The 26408-nt window shown below is 33.2% G+C and overlaps 1 protein-coding gene across 4 annotated transcripts; it reads left to right on the plus strand.

Annotated features, from left to right (window-relative positions):
- The first annotated feature begins 28 nt into the window (after nucleotides 1-28).
- On the plus strand, nucleotides 29-24920 carry LOC126817532 (CDK5 and ABL1 enzyme substrate 1). Of its 4 annotated transcripts, none has more exons than XM_050544580.2 (12): nucleotides 29-372; nucleotides 1789-1898; nucleotides 2440-2551; nucleotides 2877-2991; nucleotides 3968-4073; nucleotides 11787-11867; nucleotides 13166-13260; nucleotides 14696-14802; nucleotides 15410-15446; nucleotides 15597-15659; nucleotides 16940-17044; nucleotides 17289-24920. In XM_050544580.2, the coding sequence occupies exons 1-12, from the start codon at nucleotides 29-31 to the stop codon at nucleotides 17427-17429; spliced, it is 1416 nt and encodes a 471-aa protein (XP_050400537.1). In that variant the 3' UTR covers nucleotides 17430-24920. The 4 variants fall into 4 exon arrangements, with proteins under 4 accessions (XP_050400537.1, XP_050400538.1, XP_050400539.1 ...); XM_050544581.2 differs by having other exon boundaries at nucleotides 2443-2551; XM_050544582.2 differs by having other exon boundaries at nucleotides 29-366.
- Nucleotides 24921-26408: the final 1488 nt, after the last annotated feature.

Raw genomic sequence — 26408 nt, forward strand, 5'->3', positions numbered from 1 at the left:
TAAAATCTCGCGAGATGTCATTCGAGGAATGGCGAGTGTGGCAAAGAAGCAAAGCAGATACAGGTCACGAAGAAGGTTAGCTGCTCTCAGTTTCTTATCAAATATTTCCTTAGATGGCAGCCACAGGGACACCAAGTTTGCACCATTTCAAAATAAAAACGAAAAATTAGATGACACAAAGGCCAGCACAGATGAAAATTCGGATAAGAATTTAGGAACTGGTTTCTCAAGGGGCGCAACTCATGCAGGAAGAAGTGGCACTGGAAAGAATAAACATTCAGAGAAGGGTAAATCAGGAAAATGGTTGGACACTGGCAGTTCATCGGAAAAATCTTCGGATACTATGTCATCGAGTCCACAGATAAGGTGGAGGTATATTCTAACATTATAAATGTCTTGTAATTGTGCTGTTATTGTAGCCGTAGCATAGTTATAGTAGGCGTACGTACTCATCTTGATCTTCAATATTAGAAGGCTTGATCTCGCTTTAACTCTGTACATCTTATCAAGGCCTTCACGTAATACCCTGCATATTTCGGCACTAATTTTGATTGGCTACAAGCCCAGCTTGTGAGCCTATCAGATTCCCCGATCGTCGCGAATACCAAGTCTCGCGCTTTCAAGGTAAAATGTCTACCTGTGATAATTGAGTTGCAAAGTTCAAGGTTCATTCAATGTCAAGGTTTCCGTGGAGGTCGCGATGTCACAACCTCTGATTGGACGCTACTGCCCACGTGTCTGTAGATAACATAGCTATAAGCAACGTCCAGATGTTGTAAAACTCGCAGTCATTGTTTCAGGAATATAAGGCGTACTACTACTAGTACTAGCCTACAGGGCACTATTCAGCTCTGAACGTAAGTTCTCGTTACACTCGCCCTCTTTGTCGAAAAATCGGTCGCGTGTCTGTCAGTCTCTGTGAACGCCTGTACAATGTAAAAGAACATTTTAGTGAGAAAATAAGACCTTGCTTACCTTGCTATAGTCAGCAGGGGTCAAAATTAGTGAAATTGGAACGAAGGCATTTTTATTTCTTCGAAATCAGGCGTCCTAAAAATTCTTGCAAGACCGTGAATCTGCTTTGGCTCAGCGACACGAAGATTCGTGCAATTCTATAATCCGTATCCACAATTCCACCAAATATAAGTATCATGATACATGTAAATTGGACACTCATTATCAAAATTAATCAGTCAGCTTTAAACTGGACACAAGTACAAATTAGATGATTTTTGGTGATTTTAAACAATTTTACAAATTTTTAAACAAAAATATGATATTAAACAAATGTGAAAGAAATTAGTGCTACACAAGATTAAATGATACCTGGGTTACAGTGTTTGTTTAGAATATTGCAATGAATAACAATAACAATTTCTTATAGTTACTGTATAGTTATAGAGGTATTGTGTTGAAATGTTTTGTCATCGCCAATGATGTTATACAATATAAAAATTTACCTTTTTATTTACCTAATGATTCCCAATGTGATAACCTTTACAATGGCCTGCTAGTGCTCCAGCAACTTAGCTGCTGTGGGCACATGTTTTTTGCCTGGCATTATCTTTTATTTGTGAGTCCAGTTTTTAGTCTGGTATTGATTCATGTGACATCCATTGAGGACAACATATAAACTTATGCATTTGATTATATTTGTACATGTACATTTGAATTTAATCTATTATTGTTCACTAGGCTAAGATAGTATGTGTGTAGCCGTAGGCATTTTAAGTCAAAACTATGACATTGTTGAAAACATTTGATTTACATGGACATATCTATTTTTAGGTCATCAACATTTTCATCAGAGAGAGAAAAATCAGTAAAACAGAAATTAATACAGCTATTACCTGATTCTCTTCAACCTGTCAAGGAAAATGTTGGAGAAAGAGCAGAAAGTGAGTCAATGGTTTTACTAAAATATTTTCGTATTCATAATGATTTTTATCATGGAATCACACATGATATACACATGTATGTAAAACTACATGTATACACATAATGCAGTTATTACATTAACTTTTGGACTGATGTACAGGCTAGCATACAAATACATTCATCAATAGCATGATAAGAAAGAATGGTGATGGTTGAATTCGCTTAAAAAGTAGTATAGACCTCACCGCAGAAAATTTTTAACAAAATTTGACAAAACAGTCAACATGTTTGGATTTCCAAATAAGGTCTTCTGTTAGGTGTTGCTTGCAAATATATTTTCATTTGGATTTTCAACCCATTATAGACACGGAAATTTCATTATCTTTTTTTTTTAAAGAATCCTGATAGTTAGATTAAAGCTGACATGAAAATATATATGACATTATAGTTCAAGTACATGTATTTGTAATGAATGTATATTGTTGGTATTTAAATAAATAAATACAACAAACATGTATAAATTTTAATTTCATTGAAATATTTCCTTTAATTTTCCTTAAGAAGAAAATCGTTACAGACGTTCAAGTTCTATGTCTGCTGATTCCAATGATTCTCTGACCAAGGAAACTCATTTTCTTTCACCCGATAAAAAGAAGTTAACCAAGAATGGAAGGTTGGTTATCAGTTATGTAAATAAATTAACATTGTTACAAGTATGAGTAAATTGATGCAAAATCCTCTTGAAGTTTGTATCTCATTTAAAATTTCAATTTTTCATTTGTGGTGTCCAGGGTTAGTATTTGAAACCTTGGAACCCACTAAAACAGGCTCTTACCAAAGTTAATTGAAAGGCTTCCTTAATAAAACTATGTACCTGTAGTTGAATCATTTATGGTTGAATCAGAAAACAGATTACTGTATGGTTGAATCATAAAACAGATTACTGGGTGTGAAAGTAAAAGCATATCATATTTATTAAAATATTAAATGTGTTTCAGAAAATATCTCAATGATGAAGGTAGACCAAGACATCATTCTGGATCCAGATCAGTTTCTTCACAAGAAGGGTTACAAACATTGGGTTTAGTTCCAACAAAGTTAGAAGATGGACAGGTAATTTGATTTATATAATATTAAGATAAGTTTGAATTGGTTTTTTTAAATAGCTAGGGCAGTCGAGTGGTTTAACTGTGTGCACTTTAGGACATAAGGTCTGTCATTGAGTCAAATGGCATGGTTTTGATCGCAAGCTTGTAGAAACAGGCTGTCCTTCCTAACCTTGTTGATTTCTTCCGGGTTCTCCAGCTTCCTCCAACTGCTAAACACCCACTAAGTGCAATTGAATTATTCAAATGAAATTATATCATATGTTAGTCCTGAAATGACCTAGTTTGTGTTGAGTTGATGTTAGATATTCACCCGGCTTGAAATTAATTGGATGAAAAAGATGCCTGTCTAAAGATTCGACCTAATACTCTCTAAAAGAGGTTTAGTGATCAAGCGGTCTTACATGTGCGCTTTAGGGCATAAGGTATGTCATTAGTTAAGTGGCATGGTTTTAATCCCAAACTTGTACGTAAAGAGTAAGGTCGCCTGCCCAACCTTGTGGGTTTTCTCTGGGTCCTCTAGTTTCCTCCCACTGCTAAAGACTCCTACCTGCAAGCGAATTATTGAAATACAAATATATGTTAGTTCTGAAATGACCTAGTTTGTGTTAAGTTGATGTTAGGTATATACCTGGCATGGATTTAATTGGATTATCTGATTAATACTAACAGATGGCTCTGGCTATTTATAACTTATGCCGAGGATGATGACAGTTGGATCATTTTCTCTGCATCATGTCTTTGTAAATGCTGAACGGAATGGGGCCATTTTTGGTCTGATATTCCTTAAAGAGATTCATCTTTCACAAGATAGTAGTTTGCAAGGGATTTAAAATCCTGCAAATGGCAATCAACGGCTTTAATACATGTACATTAATTACACAAAGATTGTTTAGAGTTGCTGTTTGTGTTAGCCTTCTTGTGGTTGATTTAAAGTTTTTATAATGCATTGTATTTACACTAATGTATTTGTTTATTTGAAGGATATATCTTACTGTGAGTTTTTAGAACCATCTAGAAGAAAGATCATTATAAAACGTGTTTTATCAGAAAGTGGTGTGTTATCTGATAATCATCCATTGAGTCATGGTAATACCTTGTTTACATTAACTAACCGTTGTTTCTGATCATGCTATGGGATATATTTTCATGTGGATGTATATTGTTGTCACCCCTGTCCGTCCATCCATCCATCCACAGTTGTTATCCGATTTTGATGAAGCTTGAAATATAGGTTTATCTCCCAAAGATCTAGGTTTCTTTCGATATTGTAATGTATCTGACCGTAACTTCGTGGGTTATGGCCCCTGATTGTACAAAAAATCTCATTTTTAGTTTATGGACACTTTAGAGCTCACAATTTTTATCTGATTTAAAAAAAATGTATATATATCACCGCTACACCATAATGACAGTTGAGTTCAAAATTCCTGAAAATGGGACAGAAACTGCCTGACAAAATGGCCGCTCACTGTACGTAAATAGTATAAAAGTATGTAATACCAGAGGTCACAATTTTTATCTGATTTTGATGAAACTTAAAATACATGTATATGTCCCAAAGATCTGGGTTCCTTTCGCTACTTGCATATATCTGACAATAACTTCCTGGATTTTGGCCCCTGATTGTAGGAAAAAGGATTTTTTATCTCCCGCCTTTCAAAGAAGGCAGGGAACTATTAAAATGGGTCTGTCTGTCACACTTTTTGGGACACAATAACCCTCCTAATTGAGGTAGAATGTTCAAACTTGGTGTTGGTGTTTATTAGGTAAATGCCTTGATGGAATTCGTAGAGACTTCAATCTGATTGATCAAGACTTTGGAATACAGTTACTCTCCTTCTAATTGAAGTAGAATGTTCAAACTTGTAAGTATTAGGCGTATGCCTGATAGTGTTTGATCATGCATATTTTCCACTAAGCAGAGATAAGCAATTTGATTTGTTAAGACTGGAACTTTGGTTCTGATTGGGTGAGAGTGATGAAACTCAAGTAGAGATTCATTATAATAATACCTTGACTAAGTTTGATGATGAGAATTTTCTGCTTAGGCTAAGTAGCGATAAGAAATTTGATTGGTGAAGACTTTGGAACATAACAACTCTGCTTTTAATTGAGGTAGAATGTTTAAACTTGGTGTAGATGTTCATTAGGTGAATGTCTTGACCAGTGATGGGATTTCGCCTGTATATTCCGGACATGTCCGATGCTCTTTTCCAAACATCCTAAATTGTCCGACCAGGAATATGCCCAATTGGACATCAAGGTATGGTGAATAATATTCAAAATTCCAAAATTAATATAGTGTACTGAGTGTATATCTACCACTCAACCTGATTATCGTTAATAATAGGATGGATTGATTAGGTAATTAAGTGATCAACGTACTTTTCTATACACCTACCTTGATTAACTAGTTAATCTGCCTTGATTGACTGACTTATTCCTTTATCGGACAATTCATCAAACCAATCCTGAACAGAAGTCATTGCTTCTCCTTTATCAGACTATGTATCAATCCAATAAGAGTGATTATAAACTTAATCCACCATTGTCGGACGTTTTAATCTCCTTGATGTCGGCCAACAACACGTAGAAATGAGTCATATGTCACATATCCTAATAGTATATAACACCCCAAATCAATATACATTGTATCCGATAACTTGTCTGCGATATCACTTCGGTGGAATCAAGCTTTAAATAAAGCTATTTCACACACACATATCCGAAAAATACTAGACAATAATGTCAGTAGTTAATTGTTTTAGACGATAGTGCATGCTAGAGTCAAATGCTATTATTTAGTCAATGGCGTCACTTGCTCATTGTGGTAGAGCGATGTTTACTGCCAAATAAATTTCGGGATGTCATTTTTATACGCCCACATTGAAATGTGAACGTATATTGCCGTCGCCCCCGTCCGTCTGTTGGTCCGTCCTTCCGTCCATCGTCCACAATTTCTTGTGAATGCTCTAACCTAACGCCAAAAGTTATTATCCAATTTTTTTTAAAATTGATATAATATGTTGTTTACATTAGTGAGATGAAGAAGCCTATTTAATTCCAATAATTTCCATTTATTACGTCTAGAGTTATGACCCTTGTTTCACTTTGTTGAGCCTTGTGAACGCTCTAATGCCAAAATTTAAAACCCGATCTTTGTGAAATTTATATGCAATATTTAAGTTAGTAAAACGAAGAAGCCTATTGAATTTCAGCAATTTCCGTTTATTACGTCTCAAGTTATGGCCCTTGTTTCACTTTATTGAACCTTGTGATGCTCTAACGCCAAACGTTATCACCCAATCTTAGTGAAATTTATATGCATGATTTAAATTAGTGAAACAAAGAAGCCTATTGAATTTCAGCAATTTCCGTTTATTACGTCTAGAGTTATGGCCCTTGTGAACCCTCTAAGGCCAAAAGTTATCGCCCGATCTTTATGAAATGTATATGCATGATTTAAATTAGTGAAACAAACGTTATCACCCAATCTTTGTGAAATTTATATGCATGATTTAAATTAGTGAAACGTAGAAGCCTATTGAATTTCAGCAATTTCCGTTTATTACGTCTAGAGTTATGGCCCTTGTGAACCCTCTAAGGCCAAAAGTTATCGCCCGATCTTTATGAAATGTATATGCATGATTTAAATTAGTGAAACAAAGAAGCCTATTGAATTTAAGCAATTTCCGTTAATTACGTCTAGAGTTATGGCCCTTGTTTCACTTTATTGAACCTTGTGAATGCTCTAACGCCAAAAGTTATCACCCGATCTTTGTGAAATTTATATGCATGATTTGAATTAGTGAACGAAGAAGAAGATTGAATTTCAGCAATTTCTACAGTTATGACCCTTGTTTCACTTTGTTGCACCATGGGAACGCTCTAATGCTCTGCCGATCTGTATGAAATTTACATGTGTCATTAAAATTAGTCAAGAGAAGAATCCTATTGAATTTCAGCAATTTCCGTTTATTACTTCTAGAGTTATCATCGGATATGTATGAAATTTATATGCATCATTTAAATTTGTAAAACAGAGGTCTATTGAATTTCAGCAATTTGAGTCAATAATTTCTAGAGTTATGACGATTGTGAACCTTGTGAACGTTTGAATGACAAAAGTGATCATGTGATCTGTATGAAATTTATATGCATTATTTAAATTAGTAAAACGAAAAAGCCTGTCAAATTTCAATAATTTCTGTAGATTACTTCCAGAGTTGAGACCCTTGTTTCAGTTTGTAGAACCTTGTGAACCCTCAAACGACAAAATTTATAATCTGATCTGTATGGAACTGTTTTGTAAAGGCCCCCAATTACCTACAAAGGAATAAATATGTGACAACTCTTGTCGACCGCTCAGACGATTTAGCTGCTGTGGGTGTATGTTTTGTTGCCTGGCAACTTATCTTTTTACCTTCCGTATATACATGTAAGTTGAAACGGAGTATAAGAAGATGAATATTTGATGTCTGCTGAAAAATGTATCGAATGACCCGAAAAATACGGTAATTTTGGAGGAATTTGAAACATGTACAGGTTGGCAGTAGTCGGCACGCTTTCATTCTATCGTATTACGACATCACATAATTTTGAAGGAATATTACTGACATAAATTTGAATACCATACAGGCATTAAATATGAAAAATAACGAGGGGCACCTATGTTTTTATTACGTACGAATTTTAATATTTTGTTGAAACATAATTTTTGTGTGTGGTCTAAAACTGCCTGCTTAAATAACAATAAGAGTTATGTCCCTTTATTTTCGGTAAAAATGTCCTGACAGGAAAAAATTTGAAATTCCATCACTGGTCTTGATTGAGTTCAATGTCTTGATTGGTCGATGCTTTGGAACAAGACAACTTTGATTCTAACTTATGGAGAGTAATGAAACTTAGTGTAGAGTTTCACTACCAGGTACTTCAAAACATTGACTGAGTTCGTTTGCGAACATTTTCTGCTTAAATAATCAGTTAGATTGCTCGATACATTTCAAAAAGATAAATGTGCAATTAATATGTGTCATCTATTTATTTGGGGATTTCGGCGTGAGACATAAGCCTCAATGTTGGCTTGTTTTTAGCTTGTCCACTGTCTATCTCTTGCAAAATGTAGGTGTATCTTCCATGGTAACCGCTTGTTCTTGTTCCAAGGGCCTTCCTCAGTTGATTAGCAATGCACATTTTGTAGGATTGATGATTGCAGAAAAATGCAAAATTCAAGGAATTGGTCTCTTAAAAACGTAACACACCAAATTTGGTGGAAATATTTTTAAAGAACCATTGTCATCCCATTGTTAGTATTAATAGTATTGTTGCGTCAGTTAGGACCAAAATAGATTTCTTTTGTTTGAAAACACAAATGTTTGTCTAAAATTTGAAGGATAAATGCTCATGTATGCTTTCATGGTTTTGTTTGCTTGGATCCGTGATGGCAAACCTTTTTACCCGTGCATGTTTAAATTTCTTTTTTACAAAATCCTGTTAGTGGTGTGTCATTGCTGCCACGATATTTTATCATGTCTTTCAAAATCTAAACCGCAGTTAATGCTCTGATAGGTTACTATTTTGTGAGGTGTTATCAGTCATATGATATTAAGACAATACTACTAATGGCTAAGCTTCACAATTGTATGTAAGAGTTGAAATATTCTTTAAAAACCTCCAGTTGTCACAGGGATGTGCCCACGCCGGGTGGCACCGGGCGCTTGCGATCGGCACTATTTTTTGCCGCCCAGCACAAAGTAAAAATCAAAGAAAGCTGCCCAGTCGTATTTAAACCCCTTTGTCCTTCTCTGTACATAAGCTCAGCGCTTGAAATATACCACGGCAAACGGCAAAGCCATAGTAAAAGCCGACGCAAACCATGTCTGCCACGGCATAATTTATTTTTGTGTGCCGTAGTAGACCCTATCATCCCAAATTAGTTTAAAGAAAGAAGTATTGGTATTTTGTTTATATATATTTAGAAGTTGTGTAGGTCTATTCATTTAACAATTTTACGGTCTTTAAATTTATATATTTGCCGTAAATAGGTCACCCAGACCAATTTACGTCACTCCAATGTTAAAGGTTTGGATGTTGTAAATGATGTCGTACTTTCGGTTTTACGATCAATTTTTAATGTACTCATTCTACCGTTAATTCTACCGAATCTGAACTAAATCCTAGAGACAGCTGGGCTACAGTCCATTTTATGTACACTTGCCACAAAAAAATAAATTAGGCGGCAAGACGGATGTACTGTTTTACTTGTTCACTAAAGACCACACCCCCCTCCCAAAGAAATTTTTTCCTCACTCCGCTCGGTAGCTATTTTTTCCACCACTCAGCAAATCCTGGGCACATCCCTGTTGTCACCAAACAACCAATGCTGTGTCATAGAATGGCCATCACTGGTCTAAATCAATATCTTAGTACTTACATTTAAGTTAAACTCAACTTTTAGTGATGTTGTGATATTTACTTTATGTTTGCTTTTCTCCCCACCCATCCTCATTTATTGTTGTTTGGTTGTAATGCTTGTTTGTTTCAACATCACATTGAGAAATTTTGCTAATAATATAATAATACTTTTTGTGTTTAAGAGATCTATTGTTGTTTTTAAGCAAAGCAGGAAAATGTCATTTATTTTAAACAAAAAGTGTACAATGTACATATGTCTAGGTGACCTTTTATATGAAATCAGGATATTATTCATTTAAAATATTATCGATAAGAAAGGGAATTTGTAATTAATGCCATTCACATGCACTATTATGAATATTAGCATGTCAAATAAATTCGATTGTTTAGTTTTCTTAGAAAAATTAACATTTTTGTTTGTATTGGTACTGTACTAAATTTAATAATTATAAACTAATCTGACTAATCATTTAAAAATAATTACTTTAAAAATTTTACTAAAAAAAACTAGACCCAAATTTTCTAATTGCTTTATGTCAACCTAATCAAAGTGCTGTTCAGATTCTGGCTTGCTTAGATTACACTTATGACGTTTTTTTGGGTTTTTTTTCAAAACTTGCTGTGATTGTTCAGCTTGTAGTAAAACTCTCTGGAAATTCAGGGTCATGCTTTGATTTTATGCTGAGTTATTGTAACTAAATCCTTGCGTGTAAAATGGTCACCATACATAATATACAATACAGTATAGTACTCAATAGATCCAAGTAGATATAATAATAATAAAAAGTAAAAAAATTAAACTGTAAATAAATAAGAACTACATTAAAAAATCAAAGACAGTGAAAATAAAGTGAAGCAACATGATAACAATTCTCAGCTTTACGAACACAGGAAACTAAATGTAACTGAAGTTTTTTCACTATGAATCAATCCAAACTGATTGCTAAGCTAAACTGTGACAATGGTACACTAATTCTGCATGTATAAATGTGAATTTTTATACACCCACATTGAAATGTATATTTTCATTAACCCGTCTGTTGGTCCGTCGTCCACAATTGTTTGTTGAGGCTCTCGGTCTTGGGGCTATCATGCAGTTGGCTTAAAGATCACGAGAAGATATATCCTATAGATTTTTATACACCCGCATTTTTATGTGGGCGGAGAATGTCGTTGCCGCTGTCCATCCGTCTGTCCGTCCACAATTTGCTTGTGGACAGTATATATACAGCACAGGTCACAATTTTTATCCGATTTTTACGAAACTTGAAATATAGGTCTATCTCTCAAAGATCTTGGTTACTTTCGATATTGGCATGTATAGGACCATAACTTTATGGATTATGGCCCCTGATTGTACGAAAAATCACGTTTTTAGCTTGTGGACACTCTAGAGGTCACAATTTTGATCTGACTTTTATGAAACTTGAAATGCATGTTCATAACCCAAAGATCTTGGTTTCTTTCGATATTCAAGCATGTTGGATCGTAACTTCCTGAATTATGGCCCCTGATTGTACGAAAAATCATGTTTTTAGCTTGTGGTCCCTCTAGAGGTCACAATTATTATCCAATTTAAAAAAACGTTTGAATATATCACCGTAATGTTGTTCGAGTTCAAATTTCGTGAAAATTGGACCAAAACTATGAGACAAAATTGCCGCTCCTTGTATGCAAATAGTGTAAAAGTATGTAACAACAAAGTTGTGGACACTCTAGAAGTCACAATTTTTATCCGAAATTGATTAAACACGAAATGTATGTTAATAATCCAAAGATTGTGGTTCCTTTTGATATTCGCGCATATCAGACTGTAACTTCCTGGATTATGGCCCCTGATTGTACGAAAAATCACATTTTTAGCTTGTGGCCCCTCTAGAGGTCACAATTTCTATCCAATTTTAAAAAAATGTTAAAATTGTCTGTGGATTTGTCCTTGATCAATTTGAAAATCTTATGGTTGCTCTAGAGGTTTTACGTAAAAATTTATACACAGTGTTTATGTTCATGAGACAAAGAAAGTTTATTTTATTTTCAGTGATTTCCAGTAACTTGGTCAGTTGAAAGTATCTGATTATTGGTACATGTTCATTATGAAGAACTAAAAGTCAATCAAATTTCAATTATTTCTGATAATTACTTCATGGGTTGTTATTCTTGATCAGTTTTTAGTGCTCCCTTGACCTACAAACAATATATATACAACAACCTTTCTGTAACCTCTCTAATGACTTTGCTGTTGTGTTCGTATTTTTAGTTCCTGGATTTAAACAGATACTGTTAATATCATTCTATTTACATCTTGTATATTATAATTTATGTCATGTCATATATTTGAATGTGAAAACATCAATTCTGTAGACTTATGTGTTAGTTTATTTTCAGGACACGAATATGTGAGGAGTCACTCTCATGACCCAAGCATGCAGTCCACAAACACATTTTCTATACCTGTCCTTGAAAGAGGTATCTCTTTACAAAGACTTTTCTCTCTCTTATGTGATATAATTAATAAATATTACTCAACTATATTCTCACTCAGAGGACGTTTTACACTGTTACTTTTCATTTCTGTATCATTTAATTTTATCTCACTATTCAAAATCAACATATCTTACAAATTGTTAAACAGTATGCCAATGAAACAAATTAATTTATAATAAGATTATGAATAAGAATAATCATTTTGTTTTACAATATCCACTAATAGAGAGAAATGTCTCAATGTTTTCCTAGAATTAGACATTTATATATGTATGGGTTATGTCTGTAGGAGATTGATCGATATTCATTTCCTCTCCCCTTCCTCCTTTTATTTTTGCACTGTACCATACTGTCTCAACAAATGAGCACATTTTTAATGTTTAATGTGTGAATTTTAAATCATTCACAAATACTATGACAATTAAAAACCCTGTTGTGTGAATTTTAAATCATTCACAAAAACTATAACAGAATTAAAAACTTTGTTTAGGGATAAAATTGTTGTTTTTAGCTCCAACCCGTATTGTATCCCCTTTGAATACTATAAATATTATTACTCTTGACAAAATAGCGCCAAATTTATCGAAATATTATGAGAGGAAAAATATGTGGTTGGATATTCAAGTGGTCTAACGCAAGTGCTTTAGATCATATTCATAAGGTCCTTCACTGAGCCAAGTGGTGTGGTTTTGATCCCAAACTTGAATGTAGTTGCCTGTCCAACCTCTTTGTTTTCTCTGGGTCCTCCGGTTGCCTACTACTGCTAAAGAACCCTACTACTGCCTTCAACCAAATTTTTTTGAGATAGAATAAAACCATATTATAGTCTCGAAATGACCACGTTGTGTCAGGTGGACGTTATACCATATTTCTCTATATATATATTTGTCGTAGTTGGAGAGGTGACAATTTGAACTGGTGTGAATGAGAATGGGTTGGAGTGTTGTGTGTCTTTGATGTTGCTTTAGTCTGGTGTGTCGTAGTTCTATGTATTACTATATTAGATATGTAGATTTTGTGTACACTTTTGTTCTACTGTCAGCTTTATCATAGCATGTAACCAAGCTATTTTTGTCTTAATTTGCTATGGCTTTGGTTTGTGACAGATCTGCAGAAAAGTAGAAACCCAATTAAATTCATTCATTGTGACAGATACATGGTGACTTAGTTCAGCATCATGAATCCAGTTGATCAAGTCCAATTTTGCATCTTTTTAAGTATAAAAATCTATTGGTATTAAAGATTGACTGTGTCTCATTGTTTTGTGTATGATCTTCCAGTACCAGAGGAAGGGGAAGATTCGTATGATCCCAATATCCTGGATGATCCTGACTTACAGTTTGATTCTACTAAAAAGACCATCCAATCTCAAATGGTAAAAATATTAGATTTTGTATTGGAAAATTGTGATTTGAATTGATTTAAAATATTATTTTATTGTAAAATGAAAAAGTTTATCTTGTGAACCTTAAAGATACATTATGTAAGATTTTGATAAAGAGCTGACCATTCTTGATGTAAGAGCTCAAAAATAAACAATGTAAAATGAAAATATTGAAAATTTCATTCAAATTACTTCATTCTGAGCCAAGTTATCACTGTTTGTAGTTTTGACTAGATGTGTGCATTATGGTAATCAGGGCACTGGTATATTTGAGACTTAGCCTTGCTCTGGCATTTTTGAATTAAATTTTTAAATGGCGAACCGTTTTAATCTAGTTAAAATCTTGAGTATCTGATGCCATCGAGAGTTGATTATGGTCTTGTTTTGTTAGTAAATGTCTAATTAATGATTTATATAACATTTCAGGCCTAAAGAAAGACCTGCAATAGGCAGATTTAGCTCTTGCATAATGTATGTTTAAAGATAGATCAAGGGCTGGCCGTTCTTGCTATAATATAGTTCAAAAAAAGATAATGAAAAATGAATTGAAAATTTCAGTCAAATTACTTTAATGAAATTCTGATCAAAGTTATGAGTGTTTAAGGTTTTGTCATGAAATAGCTGATTGTCAAGTTCCATTGCAGGGATAAACAACAAAGTCTTAAATGTCAGTCCTTTTATTGAGTCGCATCCATTTTAATGTTAAACGTTTATATAGCTTTGATGGTCTAATCCATTTAATATCTCAGACATCCAATTGTCAAGAGAGCTGATTGTTGGCTGATCATGTGATTAAATGTCCTGCAATAGGACGATTTAGCTCTTGCATAATGCATAGATTTAAAATTAAACATTGTAAAAATATGAAGCTTTGAAGTTCTATTGCAGGGATAAACAACAAAGTCTTAAATGTCTGTCCTTTTATTGAGTGGCATCCATTTTAATGTTAAACGATTATATAGCTTTGATGGTCTAATCCATTCAATATCTCAGACATCCAATTGTCAAGAGAGCTGATTGTTGGCTGATCATGTGATTAAATGTCCTGCAATAGGACGATTTAGCTCTTGCATAATGCATAGATTTAAAATTAAACATTGTAAAAATATGAAGCTTTGAAGTTCCATTGCAGGGATAAACAACAAAGTCTTAAATGTCTGTCCTTTTATTGAGTGGCATCCATTTTAATGTTAAACGATTATATAGCTTTGATGGTCTAATCCATTCAATATCTCAGACATCCAATTGTCAAGAGAGCTGATTGTTGGCTGATCATGTGATTAAATGTCCTGCAATAGGACGATTTAGCTCTTGCATAATGCATAGATTTAAAATTAAACATTGTAAAAATATGAAGCTTTGAAAATACATAAATTTTGGAAAATTCCTAATGTCAAATAAGCTTCTTTTATTTGTTTTGTTATAGTCATCAGTTATATCATCTTTAAAGCCATCTTATGTAAAGAAAGAACTCAATGAGAAATTTAGAGATAGATTTCCCAACATACAGCTTACGTTGACCAAACTTAGAAGGTAACATGGATTCTTTTGTTAAATTTATATTTTCTGTTTTAATTCTGTATGTGTTGTGCACCTGTATTGTTTGTTCTGTTTGCATTTTGTTGTACAATCAACAACTTGGATTAATTTTGCAGAGTTTCCTAGTATTTAACCATCGTCTAATTATGAATTGCCCAATACATTTTGGATCTAATATGGAAGATATTTGGATTTCAAAAACTCGAAACTGTCCTTTACAAAATATACAAGTTTACTTTGCATTTCACCATCCTTTAAATTGAATTGCATAATAGGTTTTGATAAAGTTTCACAAATGTCTAATATGGATTTCCGAAGCTTGAAGCTGCCATTCTACTAAATATATAAACCTCCATCTATTTTTATAACTGGTATATTTTTTTGACAGGTTACTTTTGTCAGTAATCCAGTGGGAGCACATGTTATATAAGAAGTCTTGCCCATTGATATATTTTTTTGTTGTCTAGGTTATGTCATCTCCGTAGAATAGAACTTGAATGTATTACAATCATACCTTAGTTGGAAGTTTAACTAGGCTACTGGATGTTAGTAGGATATATAGCATAGTGACATAATATAAAATTTAATATTTTTGTTTCAGTTTGAAGAAAGAGCTTCTGAATATTGCCTACACAAAGGTAAATTTTAAAAAATCAAAATAAAATGATAAAAGCTTATTAATGGAAACAATTTACTTTTATTTTTGAAAGATATAATTTTCTTACAATTTCTTTCGATTAAATTGTAAGAAATTTGAAAGTGATATTTATTTGTTTTTATTATTACAGTGTGGTGTTGATCTCTGGACCATTGCTCAAGCTTATGTTTTCTTTGAAAAAATCATTTTAAAGGTAATATATTATAGTTATTAATAATAGTTATTAATAACATTGAATTGGGATGGATTCTTGGGAAAAGTTGCTGTTAATGGATGTTGACTTGATCCTTATTCATCAATCCAATCCTGAAAAGAATTTGGTGCTTCTCCTTTTTCGTACTGTTTATCAATCCAATAAAAGTGATTAAAAACTTAATCTACGTGATTAGTTTCTCCATTGTCGGACATTTTATTCTCCTATCTGTTTGTCAGAGTTTTTTGGGCACAAAAACTCTTCTTCTAATTGTACTAGAATGTTTAAACTCGGTGTAGGTGTTTATTAGGTCAATGCCTTGATGGAGTTCGCGGATGAGCATTTTCTGCTTAGGGTAAGCAGAGATAAGCAATTTGCTTGGTTGATGCTTTGGGACACGATAACTTTAGTTTTAATTAAGTGAGAGAGATGAAACTTGGTGTATAGTTTCATTACATTCATACCTTGACTAAGTTCGATAACAAGCATTTTCTGCTCATTGTAAGCAATTTGATTGGTCGAGACTTTGGAGCACAATAACTCTCCTTCGAATTGAGGTAGAATGTTCAAATTTGGTGTAGGTGTTGATTAGGTGACAGCCTTGATGGAGTTCAAAGATGAACATTTTCTGCTTAAAGGGTATGCAGGATTTTCATTGGTTGATGCTTTGGGACCTGATAACGTTGGTTCTAATTAAGTGTGAGTGATGAAACTTGGTGTAGGCTATAGTTTTATCACATCAACACCTTGACTAAGTTTGATTATCAGGGCAGGCTTCGAAATTAGCGGACGCAAAAAGCATGCTAAAATATGACAATAGCGTGTTAGATTTGAACTATAACGCAAAGTTTTACATCTACGGTAATTTAGTTTAAAAAGCAAATTTTAAAACTTGAGTTTTTCAATAGCTTAATTCTCTGAAAATTTTAATGAATATAGACTCACTTTCCTTTAACAAACTCTGAGTCTCAACAAAGAGACCGGATATAATCAGCCACGCGTAGCTGAAGGAACGAAATAACAATCTGTCACCTTCCCGACAAATAATACATGCAAAACTGAAACCATATATTATTGACCAAGACGGCAAACGGGCCATTTCACTCGGTTTATTACATAACATAAAAGATATTTGTAGTTGAAGCTAATAAACTACTTCTGGTGATCTAATTCTGGCTTCCATTAATAAAAATGTCCAAGCAAAATATTGAAATAGCATCCCAGGTTTATACACACTATATTAGTACTGTAGATTAATATTTGTAATTTATGTATTTTAGCATTTGGTGAATAAAACAAATCGCAAGCTTAGTGCTGCAGCTTGTATGTTTTTATCAGCTAAGATGAATGATGTTAAAGGCCCGGAAATAGAAAAACTTCTTGAGGTAGGGTTAATTCAGATTCATATTCAATAACCTTCTACTTTATAAAAACAGTTATTTTATTCTCCATAATTGTAGTAAGAATTGATTGATTTGAATACATTTTCACCCAAAATCCTTTTGATAAAAGTAGTCTACTATTGATTGTTTGTGGTCTTAAACTCTACATGTATATTGAAACTTTTTTACAGCATGTTGGGCCTTTAAAGATTTCATGAATATTTACAAAATATTTCTTATTATTTAGACACTGGAAGATGACTTCAGATTACACAGAAAAGAAATGATGTCATTTGAATTTGCTGTCTTAGTAGCTCTTGAGTTTTCTTTGTTAACCCCAGACAACGAAATTTACCCCCACTATCAAAGATTATTGGAGAAATTATAGCAAAAAGTGTAACAGAATTCAGTATATGGCAATTCTTACTTCACTTCTTACAAAACAAACTGCTGGTTACCAACAATTTGTATCCTGATATTTTAGTGTTTAATTAGCACAGAAAATCAAAGATTTTGTTTAGTTAATATTTATTCTTTCCTTCTTAATTTATATTTTTGAGATAGATATTATTTTATGAGCCCACATTTATGTGTGGGCATATTATGTCGTCGCCTCTGTCCATTGGTCCGTCAACTCAATTCGGGAGGTACCCCCACTTTTCTGAACACCCTGATAACGTGATCAGTTTTAACAGAATTTTTTTTTTAATTTGGTGTGATGCATTGGGGGTTACATGATGGAAGCTGTATTTTTTTTTAATGAATTTGTTGAGAAGCATTAGGATTGAGCGGATGAATCGTATTGATTTTCCAAGGATGAACTATGTTCCCTGTTGATTTTCATCATTCTAGGGTTTTCTATTCCAGAGATGTTTATGTATCCAGAAAAGCATGTGAACTCGATAGAAATAAGATTTTTTGAAGGTATAGAAGGATCTTTACCAATGCATCCAAATTTTCCTTTTGGATAAGCTGTTGTCTATGGCTATCGTTTTTTTCGAGACATAAATGCTGTGTCGGTGTATTTCTACGTGGCTATCTTTTTTTAAAATTTTAAACAAAAAAAACAACATTATTTCAGGAACATTTTGAAATTGCTTTGAAAAATTGAGTCATTATTGACTGACCAAAAATATGCTATCTATTTGATTGTTTAATTTTAATCAGTCTCATGCTTATTCTACTGGATGAAAATTAGTTTTTATTTGTAAAGTTCATGGATGCAAAAACAGTTGTTTGAATTTGATATTTTTTATTTTTTTTATTTGTGATTCATTTAATTAAATTTAATAAGACTACCGCCATCTTCAATTTTAATTAATGCTGCTTAAATTTTTAGTTTGACATCTAAATCATTGTAGTAATTAACAACTGCCATGTTCAATATTGAGAGAATACACTTGTGATTATTATTTTTTTATATATTTATTTTGAGCATTTATCTACCGGTAATTTGATTATTAATGTATACTATAAGTTATATGAGTTTAGAGTCATATTTAAACCTTTACATTGATATTAGTATATACTGGTACATGTATGTATAAATCCTATTACTATTAGACAATGTGTAAGTCTATTTGAATTTTTTTTTTTCATTTTGATTTTAATTATCATTTGCTTACATGAACATCTATTTACTTGTCTGCTACGTTTGTTGATTAATAGTGTTCTTATATAAGAGAAGTTGTTGACTAGATAATAGGTCCTTTGAGATCAACTGAACAGAACTTCTTAAATATGTTGTATACTGTACTGTTAATATAACAAGCATGAACATACTATGGACCAGGAATCAGGTATGATAATGTATCAGCCATCTTGGAATAGTGACGTCCTATCAAAAATCTAAGGAAGAAGCATGCCATGTTTCATGTTGATAAGACTTGAATTGGCTTGTTTCGAAGAACATTGTCCCCAAGAAAAACATTGAGTTCCTGGTACAAAAACTGAAAAGGAAAATACAGTCAAGTTTTAATTTAGACTAATGTTGCAATTGATGTCTATATAAACCAAATACTACTCATGAAACATTGTGCATTACCAAATTGAATCCATGTTGATTGAATGGGCCAAATAAATACAAATATATGGTGTTACTGTATTAATTATTTGATTTGAAATCGTTGATGATCTCATATATTATACATGTATTTTATTTTTGCTTTAAAAAAATTAATCTTCACAATATATTATCTGTGAACCCTGTTGAATACAGTGGCTTACCTCCCTTGTTGATTTACTCTGTCTCTGCAAATCAGCTGTAGTCTTGATTGTTCCATCTTAAATTGTGTCTGCTTCAACTGCAATGAATATTGATCGGAACAAATTAGTGTTTGTATTCTACGGAATCAAAGGTCATACAGAAATTCTTGTATATGTTTTCTGTTGAGACAAAATGCAATATTTCCTCCCAAGTAATTATGTGAATTGTAGACGTGAGCAGCCAGTTACCAATATACACAACAGACAATGTTTTGTCTAGACCAATATTACGGGGAACGATTAAGATGAATAAGTCTGGTTACTTTTATATCAAATACTCTACGCTTTCTGGGAGTAGTCACAACAACCAGACCACTGATCTTGTCTGGTTTTCAAAAAATTATAGTCATATCAGTAGAACAAGTTAATTGATGAGCCAAGGTATATATATATATATATATATATATACATGTAGATATTTATTCATAGTTGACAGCCAAAGTCGGTAAATCTGTCCAAAACATATTTTTATGCTGTAAAACAAGAAATAATGCTAATAGAGCGAAGCCTCTTTGATTTAGTTCAAGATATAGTGTTGAATTAAGTTGATCAGATTATTTTGAGACTCTATTATTTTAGTTGCAAAATACAATGCAAAAGTCACTAATTTAATCTCATTTTTTACATTAATTGTTGACAGTGAACACAAAATTACTTTTATTTTAACAATGTTTTTTTTTCTGTGAGACCTGAACTGTTAAATGTACACAGATATCCACTTTGCAAAGCAAAGCAACCCACTACACCAACTGATTTAAATCAACACATTTTATTTTGAACCAAATCCGGTTTAGTCATTGTAAATTTTAGTAGTGTCATTGGGTTACATGATGTGAAAAATTCTTTGAAAAATAACAAAAGGAGCTGAAGGACATTCCTAGTTTTACAGTACAATATGTTAAATAATAGTCATTTCTTTGTGCCATTATATTTATTATTTTATCTGCACTCATACTCATCCAATTTAAGAAATGGGTTTACCAAAAATGAAACTTTATGATTTCTTCCAAATGCTCTTATGTTATTTTTTTGTTTGTAAAGTATTTGTCTACGCCAATATTTTATTTGGGAGTTGCTTATATTGATTGATCTCCTGTGTTTAAGATGAGATTTATTTGCCGAGTTACATATAAGGGCTGACAGAAATATGTTACATTTATATTATGAGTTTATGATTATTTACATATGTATGTCATGTATATTATTCAAGGTATTATATACTCTTCAAAAAAAGTAAGGGATATTCAGAAACAATACAAAACTGCGGAAATGCACTGCTGTTTTTATTAGAGGTAACGAGTGTATGTTAATAACAGGCCAATTGTCTACACATGAACAAAAACGTTCAGTAGGGCGGCTTATCTGACGGCCCCATTTCACTCGCAAAGAGATACACTGTCAAAAGTGAAATGGACGTTTTTGATTTTTGTCTTAATAATGAGTAATTGCTCCACCAATCCTCAGACATTCAGCAATGCGTCGTGGCAGGCACCTAATAAACCGTCTAATCACGATTTAGGGCAATCTGACCCACTCCTCTTGCAGTGCCACGGCCAATTCTTGCAGTGTTGTCGGTTGACGTTGACGTCGACGAACACGTCTCCCGATCATGTCCCAGACATGCTCTATATATAGGGGAAAGGTCAGGACTCATGGCTGGCCAAGGCCTATGGACAATATGGTGATGCTGGAGGTCGTCATTCCTGACACGAGCACAGGCATTTTCATCTTGAAAGATGAAAAGTCAACCTGCACGTTGAGCAAATGTTCTCATCTAAGAACATTACACACGCAATAGACGATTACCCCAATTTCTACGCTGCCTACACCATTGATGCTCGTTTGCCATATGCTGGCGAGTTAATGGAGGCACATCACACGGTCGTCGCGCATGCAAAAGGGCTGCATGTAGCCGATTTCTAATCGTTTGGGGTGTAACTCGAATTCCTGTTACTTGCTACAAGTTTACAGAAAGCTGATTGGCCGTTTGTCCTCGATTTCGCAGGACCTGTGTACGAATGTATCGAACCTGGGCTTGTGTAATGGCTCTAGGACAACCTGAATGAGGTCTATTATCAACATTGTGTGTTTGTTGGTACCGGTTCCACAGTCTGCTGATCACAGACTGTGACACATTAAGCATGTTGGCTACTGCTCGCTGCGTAGAACCCATTTGAGGTATGCCAATAGCACGTATATGTTCATCATGTTGAAGACGTCTCATTGCAAATTAAACGTAACACACTAAAGCAAAGATATGCTAAACAGTAAATCTTATGCAAGAACCGATAGGAAAGCAAACATGGATAGGATAAACCAGCATGTGGCAGTTTTCATCAACTCTTCCTTGAAGTGTCAAATTTGACAATGAACCCCTCCCACGTGTATGGCGCTATTACGTGTCGTAAGTGCAGCTCAGTGGTTCTGTTGGGGCGATAAGTTCTTCATCTGTGAACATACCCTCAAAGCATGTCAAGTGTCCATGACTATTTATCATATCACAACCTGCATAGGTATTTGCATTTCAATATCCCCTACTTTTTTTGAAGAGTATATTAAACCAATACGAAATCAGTTTATTATCCTATAGGTAAAACTGCTTATAATATTGCATTTTGTAAACTGCTAATATTATGTAGAATAAAATATTTGACAATGGTTTGTCTATAGCTTACTGCTTTTGTACATATTGATTCGACCAATTGTTTTGTTGTAAATAGCACCTCTGTATCAAAATTGTCTTTGGAATCACAGATTTATCAAACCTTAAATTACAAATATTGATACATTTAAGATCTTTTTTTATGTACATAAATACAAGAATGATAAGCTAAAGGTGCTAAACCTCTTCGATTTAGGTCAAAATAAAAATATTGAATGGGCTAAAGTGATGTATGTAATGTTCCGATTAGTGATGTGTCTAGCACAATGAAAAAATTATTGCTTCAAAAGCTCACTGTTTTGACATAGGAGAAACAATTGATTGTATTTCAACATTAGCTTTATCATTTCACATAAAAGATTTTGATAGAAAACAGATCGTCATCCCACAAAACCAATCAACAATGAAATTGACAATTTTATTTTATTTTTGACCTGAATCTAAGAGGAAGTGCCATTGTAAAGCAGTTCACAAATAAAAACAATGAATATATTTTATTTTTGCATCCAATGTAAAGTATAAAATCTGTTGCATGTATGTATTGTATCTCAGATATTTAACGTCTCTGTCTTAAGTCTACTGCAAATAAATAGAGATAGAGGGACTGGGTCAAGTGTATATCCATTTTTATATGCTCACATGGAAATGTGGACGTATATTGCCGTCACCCCCGTCCGTCCATCCGTTGTCTACAATTTCTTGTGAACGCTCTAATGCCAAAAGTTATGATCCGATTGTTTTAAAATTGATATATGTTGTTGACATTAGTGAGTTGAAGAACCCTATTTAATTTCAATAATTTCCATTTATTACATCTAGAGTTATGGCCCTTGTTTCATATTGTTGGACCTTGTGAACGCCAAAAGTTATCATCCGATCTTTGTGAAATTTATATGCATTATTTAAATTAGTGAAATGAAGAAGTCTATTGAATTTCAGCAATTTTCATTTATTACGTCTAGAGTTATTGCCCTTGTTTCACTTTATTGGACCGTGTGAATGCTCGAACGCCAAAAGTTATCATCCGATCTTTGTGAAATTTATATGCATTATTTGAATTAGTGAAACGAAGAAGCCTATTGAATTTCAGCAATTTCCCATAATTACTTCTAGAGCTATGGCCCTTGTTTCACTTTGTTGCACCTTGTGAACACTTTAATATCTAAAGTTATCTGCCAATCTGTATGAAATTTATATTTGTCATTTAAATTACTAAAAAGAAGAATCTTATTGGATTTCAGCAATTTCTGTTTATTACGTCTAGAGTTATGGCCCTTGTTTCACTTTGATGAACCTTGTGAACGCTCTAACATCAAAAGAAGTTATCTGCCGATCTGTATGAAATTTATATGCGCCATTTAAATTAGTAAAAAGAAGAATCCTATTGAATTTCAGCAATTTGTGTTTATTATGTCTAGAGTTATGGCCCTTGTTTCACTTTGTTGAACCTTGCTAATGCTTGATTGATGAAAGCTAATGCCAAAAGTTATCATCTGATCTGTATAAAATTTATATGCATCATTTAGCAATTTATGATAATTACTTCTAGAGTTATGGCCCTTTTTTCACTTTGTTCAACCTTGCTAATGATCGATTGATGAAAGTTATCATCCGATATGTATGAAATTTATTTGCATCATTTAAATTTGTGAAACGGAGGTCTATTGAATTTCAGTAATTTCCGTCATTTATTTCTAGAGTTATGGCCCTTGTTTTACGTTGTGAACCATGTGAACGTTCGAATGACAAAAGTTATCATTCGTTCTGTATGAAATTTGTATGCATTATTTAAATTAGTAAAACAAAAAATCCTGTCATTCAAAATTTTCTGTAAATTACTTCCAGAGTTAAGGCTCTTGTTTCAGTTTGTAGAACCTTGTGAACCCTCAAACGACAAAAATTATATTCTGATCTGTATGAAATTGTCTTGTAAATTAGTAAAACGAAAAATCCTGTCATTCAAAATTTTCTGTAAATTACTTCCAGAGTTAAGGCTCTTGTTTCAGTTTGTAGAACCTTGTGAACCCTCAAACGACAAAAATTATATTCTGATCTGTATGAAATTGTCTTGTAAATGCCCCCAATTACCTACAAAAGAATAAATATGCGACAACCTTTGTCGACCGCTCGAACGATTTAGCTGCTGTAGGTGGGCGTATGTTTTGTTGCCTGGCAACCTATTTTACACAATAACTATTGTTCTCAACTTGAGAATAAAATTGTACTTATCCATTGATCATTCACATTAAGCTCTGTTCAATTTGACTCCTTCCATCTGGTTGTATCCATTTAAGGCATGGACCAGTACAATTAAGTAATTGGACGTGTAACAAGCCCACCCTTTTCTTCGTAAACATTTACTTGTATCAAGAATGATGAAAGCTTGTTAATAAGCTTTTATGGCTAAAACTTCTGTGATATTTTGTGAATGAGAGTTGCTAGTCAAATGGTACCCAAATATGATTTGCTTACAGATATGTATGGTTGTTTATGATTGTTTGCAGAACTGTTTGATTTCAAAACTAAATCAAAAGTGTTCAAAGAAAAAGTTGTCATTGCTTTTGGAAAAGAATTGTCAATTAGAGTAATATGACCTTACAGCACTTTGAAGATGGATGAATAAGTAGTGTATTTTTATGTGCAGTTTAAATGTTATTTGATACATGTATTATTAAACCTATCATAATTCAGTTAGTTTAATATATTAGGATTTTGGGGGAGTTAGTGTGATGCTATGAAAGAATGGATTAGTGTTGTATAATTACAATTTATGATATTGTGTTTGATGTATAGGTTGTGATAGAAGGTGATACAAGTGTAAATAAAACAGTACATATTAATACATATTATACAAGACAATTACCTACTTTAGTAGATAATATACCATAGACATATACTATGTAATATGTTAAATAAAATTCTGGTATAAAATAAAGAGTATTCGCAAATAAACTGTACTTCCTTTTGTTACTAGAACATGACATATTTGAGGTTCAAATTAACACTCTGTGTTCCCAGAAATTGTTTAATCCCTGGGTAGGTTCATATAGAACAAAATATGATTTTAGCAAGTAAATTTGATGTATAAATAGAAATGGGCTTGTAGACTTAAAGGAGCTAAATCGCTATATTTGGGATCTAGAAATTGACACAAATGGGTCGCAACGCATATATAATGTAATATGAATGTATATAAACTGATTTACATTCAATCGTTTCTGTTTTACAGAAATTTCTAATCAGTTATGTTCGGCGAAATACGCCAGAAGTCTCAATCGAATGGCAATCTCTTATAGCATCTGGTTATTCCAATCTATACCGATGGTATTCATTTTGCATGCTCTCCAGATAAGAATATGACGTCACTGTTTGACATAACTTGTGGAATATATCTAGCCTCATTATTCGAGTCCATTGTTACAAATGGCGCTGAAACGCATTATGGTACACGATTCGTGTACCAATAGTAAAAGGTTTATTTTGTCTTAAATACTGGATATAAGAAGCCCATCTTTTCCTAAGATCACAACATCAATGTTGATTTAAATTGACAAATAAATCGTGTTTTCAATCTCAAAGACTCTGCATGATATTGGGTTTAGAGACTTTGCTACTTTAAGAAGCGTATTACCAAAAAAGCCAAGACTCTGCATTTGATAGAAAAATTTAACATACGCCCGTATGGTCGCTCCGTCATTCATAATTTCATGTCAACATTGTACAGATTACATTTATTGTTCAATAGTTTAATAAACCTTTGTTTACATTAGTGACTTGAAAAAGCTTATTAAATTTCAGCAAATTCCACCAATAATTTCTTGACTTTGCAATAAAATTTCTCACTAGATCTGATAGAAATTTATATGCGTTGTCAGATCAGAGAACCGAAAAATTATGTTATATAATACAGTACAAAAATTGAGCTTGGCAACATTGAAAACTGGTTTCCCATCCAATGGTCATCCACACTTTCTTGTGAACACTGTATAGAATACATTTATCATCTGATATAAATTTATATATGTTTACATTAGTGAGATGAAGAATCCTATTAAAATTCATTAATTCTGAAAATAGCCTCCCAAGTTATTACCCTTGATCACTTTGAAGAATCTTGAGAACCCTCCGGTGACAACAGTTATCATTCAATCTGATTGAAATTTCTATGTCTTGTAAAACTAGTGAGATGCAGAAGTGTGTTGGATTTCAGCAATTTATGTGACTTGTGCGCTTTGTGGCCCTTCGTCACTTTGTAGAATCTTTTGAAGGCTGTAGACAAAAGTTATCATCTGATCTGCTTGAAACATCTGGTAACTGGTAATTGTAGTCTAATCATATATCATTTTCTTTCAGAAGTATTTCCCCCATTTATGAGAACTGGCCATGTTAAATATTATTTCACTGAACCAGTTCTACTATGAAGGCCTGATGCATTTTGCA

This window comes from Patella vulgata, chromosome 4 (assembly GCF_932274485.2).
Source record: "Patella vulgata chromosome 4, xgPatVulg1.2, whole genome shotgun sequence".
In the NCBI taxonomy this organism is placed as follows: Eukaryota; Metazoa; Mollusca; class Gastropoda; family Patellidae; genus Patella; species Patella vulgata.

What these genes read in the sequence shown, in the direction of transcription:
- LOC126817532 (XM_050544580.2), top strand. Translation starts at nt 29, where the DNA reads ATGGCGAGTGTGGCAAAGAAGCAAAGCAGATACAGGTCACGAAGAAGG. An exon ending in CAAAGTTAGAAGATGGACAG is followed by an intron (nt 2,992 to 3,967) that starts GTAATTTGATTT and finishes GTTTATTTGAAG; the next exon opens with GATATATCTTACTGTGAGTT. An exon ending in TAATCATCCATTGAGTCATG is followed by an intron (nt 4,074 to 11,786) that starts GTAATACCTTGT and finishes GTTTATTTTCAG; the next exon opens with GACACGAATATGTGAGGAGT.